Source organism: Zea mays, chromosome 3 (assembly GCF_902167145.1).
Source record: "Zea mays cultivar B73 chromosome 3, Zm-B73-REFERENCE-NAM-5.0, whole genome shotgun sequence".
NCBI lineage: Eukaryota > Viridiplantae > Streptophyta > Magnoliopsida > Poales > Poaceae > Zea > Zea mays.
In genome coordinates this window covers 45,412,619-45,416,952 of record NC_050098.1, presented here as the reverse complement: position 1 = coordinate 45,416,952, position 4,334 = coordinate 45,412,619, and the positions used below count along the sequence as shown (strand labels likewise).

The 4,334-nt window shown below is 61.2% G+C and overlaps 1 protein-coding gene across 1 annotated transcript; it reads left to right on the top strand.

Annotated features, from left to right (window-relative positions):
- The first annotated feature begins 483 nt into the window (after positions 1-483).
- On the top strand, positions 484-3,968 carry LOC100279461 (uncharacterized). The gene is made up of 9 exons (NM_001367371.1): positions 484-618; positions 751-943; positions 1,044-1,308; positions 1,405-1,957; positions 2,065-2,168; positions 2,255-2,497; positions 2,610-2,721; positions 2,813-3,026; positions 3,126-3,968. The coding sequence occupies exons 1-9, from the start codon at positions 520-522 to the stop codon at positions 3,689-3,691; spliced, it is 2,349 nt and encodes a 782-aa protein (NP_001354300.1). The 5' UTR covers positions 484-519; the 3' UTR covers positions 3,692-3,968.
- Positions 3,969-4,334: the final 366 nt, after the last annotated feature.

Genomic DNA, 4,334 nt, shown 5'->3' with positions numbered 1-4,334 from the left:
CTTCTGATTGAACACACAGTAAGCTTTTAAGGAATTAGAGAGGAAAAAGAAAAGATTTCCTTTTTGTTTGTTGTGGCTAGTAAAGCAAACCCACTGAATCAGTGAGCTCAGTGCAGGAGGAGAGTGAAAGCAGCTTCACTTCCACCGGTGAAGAAGCGTCGGACCGCACCGCGCACATATTCCCTCCGTGGGGGCCAAGCAATCTCTCCAGCAGAACGATCTCCGCGACACTGATCTGGACCTGGTTTGGGTTTCACAGGGACACGCGGGCGATCATGCCGCGACGGGGACGACAGCGAATCCCCACGGGAGAAGCTTCCATCCACCATGATTGATCGCATCGAAAGCGATGCGATGCGCCCCTGCTCCAAAGAGGCCAGTCAGAGCCCAGGTGAATCCGATTCTGTCAAAAGCGAGGCTCGGCTCCAGCTACAAATTGCGCCCATGCTGCCGGTACCAGTCCCTACCACCAGTGTCCCGTCCCCGGTTTGACTGCCGAGCTGATTCGTGTGGGCGTCAATGGTGAACACCGGGCGCTTCGTCGTCCTCGTCCTCGCCTACCGCCTCCTGGTACCCCTCCTCTCAGGCTCAGCTGAACCGGACCACACCACCAAAGAGGTAGTGCTACTGTTTGGATGGCTGCACTGCACTTGATTGATTGGCAGCTTAGGATTGTGGTTGTGGGTGGTGATTGCTCCACCGCGGACCTTACTGAATTATGCTTTTTGATCGACGGTGTTGGCAATCCAGTCGTATGTCGTATACATGGGGAGCCCGTCGGGCGGCGGCGACCCGGAGGCGGTGCAGGCGGCTCACCTGCAGATGCTGTCGTCCATCGTCCCGAGCGACGAGCAGGGGAGGGTGGCGCTGACGCATAGCTACCACCACGCGTTCGAGGGCTTCGCCGCCGCGCTCACCGACAAGGAGGCCGCCGCGCTCTCCGGTGAGGCTACGGACTCCCGATCGACCGATTGCCAGTGATCGTGCGAAGGCCAGCAACGATGGCGACCTGACCTGTTAGTTACTTGTCGCGTTCTTTGCAGGGCACGAGAGGGTGGTGTCCGTGTTCAAGGACCGAGCCCTGCAGCTGCACACGACGCGGTCGTGGGACTTCCTGGAGGTGCAGTCCGGGCTCCAGTCCGGCCGCCTCGGCCGACGGGCGTCGGGGGACGTCATCATGGGCATCGTCGACACGGGCGTCTGGCCGGAGTCGCCGAGCTTCAACGACGCCGGGATGCGGGACGTGCCGGCGCGGTGGCGCGGCGTGTGCATGGAAGGACCCGACTTCAAGAAGAGCAACTGCAACAAGTACCAATGCTGGCTGGCATTTTGTATCTGCTCAAGAAAATTTCTGAACAAGTGACACATTCCCTGAAATGCGTGTCTGCCATGTGCCTGTCGCAGGAAGCTCATAGGCGCCCGGTTCTACGGCGTCCAGCCCGAGTCGTCGGCATCGAACGCCTCCAGCAGCGCCGTGGCGACGCCGGCCGCAACCGGATCGCCGCGGGACACCGTGGGCCACGGCACGCACACCGCGTCCACGGCGGCCGGCGCGGTCGTGTCGGACGCCGACTACTACGGGCTCGCCCGGGGCGCGGCCAAGGGCGGGGCGCCGTCGAGCCGGGTGGCCGTGTACCGCGCGTGCTCGCTGGGCGGGTGCTCCGCGTCGGCCGTGCTCAAGGCCATCGACGACGCGGTGGGCGACGGCGTGGACGTCATCTCCATCTCCATCGGTATGAGCTCCGTGTTCCAGTCAGACTTCCTCACCGACCCCATCGCGCTGGGCGCGCTCCACGCGCACCAGCGCGGCGTGCTGGTGGTCTGCTCCGGCGGCAACGACGGGCCCAACCCCTACACCGTCGTCAACTCCGCGCCGTGGATCCTCACCGTCGCCGCCTCATCCATCGACCGCTCCTTCCAGTCCACCATCGCTCTCGGCAACGGCGACGTCGTGAAGGTTAGGCATGCACATACCATGGCACCGACTCCAAGCTGTTCCTTCCACCACCACCGCGTCGATCGCCATGCTTACAGCAGCTCTTGGTCGTTCGTTGCGTGTGTCAGGGAGTGGCAATAAACTTCTCCAACCACAGCCTCAGCGGCGAGCAGTACCCTCTGGTGTTCGGGGCCCAGGTGGCCGCCCACTACGCGCCGGTCGCCGAGGCGAGGTACGAGTGCCATACGCCCATACCGCAGCTGAACGCGCCTCATTTTCTCAGGGCGTAGAACTGATCAATGTTGGAGAACGTTGCAGCAACTGCTACCCTGGATCATTGGACGCGCAGAAGGTGGCCGGGAAGATCGTGGTGTGCGTAAGCACGGACCCGATGGTGTCGCGGCGGGTGAAGAAGCTGGTCGCCGAGGGGTCGGGCGCCAGGGGACTGGTGCTCATCGACGACGCCGAGAAGGACGTGCCCTTCGTCACCGGCGGCTTCGCGCTTTCCCAAGTCGGCACCGACGCCGGCGCGCAGATCCTTGAGTACATCAACTCCACAAAGTGAGCCAGCCAGCCCAGCCGTGCCCGTGAGGAGAGGGGGACGGAGACCTTCCGTTTTTACACCGGCACCGAGGGAGGAGTCTGTCTCACCGTTGATCTCGTGCTGGTTCAGGAATCCGACCGCCGTAATCCTCCAGACCGAAGACGTCGGCGACTTCAAGCCGGCGCCGGTGGTGGCGTCCTTCTCGGCGCGTGGCCCCGGCCTCACCGAGTCCATCCTCAAGGTAGTTTCCTTTCCTCCGCAGGACACATTTTGGTGTGGACGTGACACTGACATGTTGCCGGTCGGCGGACGAATGTAAACTTGTGTGGCAGCCTGATTTGATGGCGCCCGGCGTCAGCATCCTGGCCGCCACGATCCCGTCCACCGATAGCGAGGACGTGCCGCCGGGGAAGAAGCAGTCGGCCTACGCCATCAAGTCCGGTACATCGATGGCCTGCCCGCACGTCGCCGGCGCCGCCGCCTTCGTGAAGTCGGCGCACCCGGGCTGGACGCCGTCCATGATCAGATCAGCTCTCATGACCACAGGTACGCAGTAGAGCGAGCACATCCTTCCCATTCGCATCTCGAGAAACAACACTAAACAAACGAACTCGTATTGGCCGGGCCGGGCCGGGCAAACGGCAGCCACGACGACGAACAACCTCGGGAAACCACTGGCGAGCAGCACGGGCGCGGCGGCGACGGGGCACGACATGGGCGCCGGGGAGATGAGCCCCCTGCGCGCGCTGAGCCCGGGCCTGGTGTTCGACACCAGCACGCAGGACTACCTCGACCTCCTCTGCTACTACGGCTACAAGGAGCAGCAGGTCCGGAAGATCTCCGGCGCCGCGCGCTTCTCCTGCCCCGCGGGCGCGCCCTCGCCGGACCTCATCGCGTCGGCCGTCAACTACCCGTCCATCTCCGTGCCGCGGCTGAAGAGGGGGAGACCCGCCACCGTGGCGCGCACCGCCATGAACGTGGGGCCCTCGAACGCGACATACGCGGCCACCGTCGATGCGCCCCCCGGCCTGGCGGTGCGGGTCTCGCCCGACCGGCTCGTGTTCTCGAGGAGATGGACGACGGCGAGGTACGAGGTGAGCTTCGACGTGGCCGCCGCCGCTGCCGTGAGCAAGGGCTACGTGCACGGCGCGGTCACCTGGTCCGACGGCGCGCACTCGGTGCGGACGCCGTTCGCGGTCAATGTCCTCTGATCTGGTGGAGTCATCGGCGTTTTTGCTTCTTTCATAATCATGTTCTTGGTTGCATGAGTGTTTGATTTTTGTGTCCCCCCTCAATTTGGTAGAAGGGGAATAATTTCAAATTCAGTTTTGTTGTAGCACCCCTGCTTCGTGTAGGTTCATCTCACAGTTAAGATTGTGATGGCCAAGGCTAGAAAACTAGCCATCATATTTGTTTGAAACCTCTTCTTCTTGATACAAACATGTGTAATGTTCATGCGCCTTCGAAAAACAAAACATCTAAAAAATATATCTACTGTGAGTCTACCGTGGGTTTGTTTGACCAAGCTTCGAATTGATGGAGGTAGGATATAATCACAGACAAATATTGCTCGTTTCTTATTTATTTTCTTATTTTTTCTTCGAAATCGGATTAGATATTATCGGTACCCTAAAACAGGGTACCCCTTACTACCGTGTGAAGGCACGGTGCCCATGCGACTATCTCTAATCGCGTGGTAAACTGCACCCGACCCACCACGTGGACGGCTCCCGGGTCGCCACGTGGCCAGAGAAGACGATATACTCCAGGATATCAACAGTGGGTCCGGACCCATGGGAAAGTGTCGGACCCCTGTACGTACGGACCGGACCTCCTGGTAAGGTCCAGAACCTC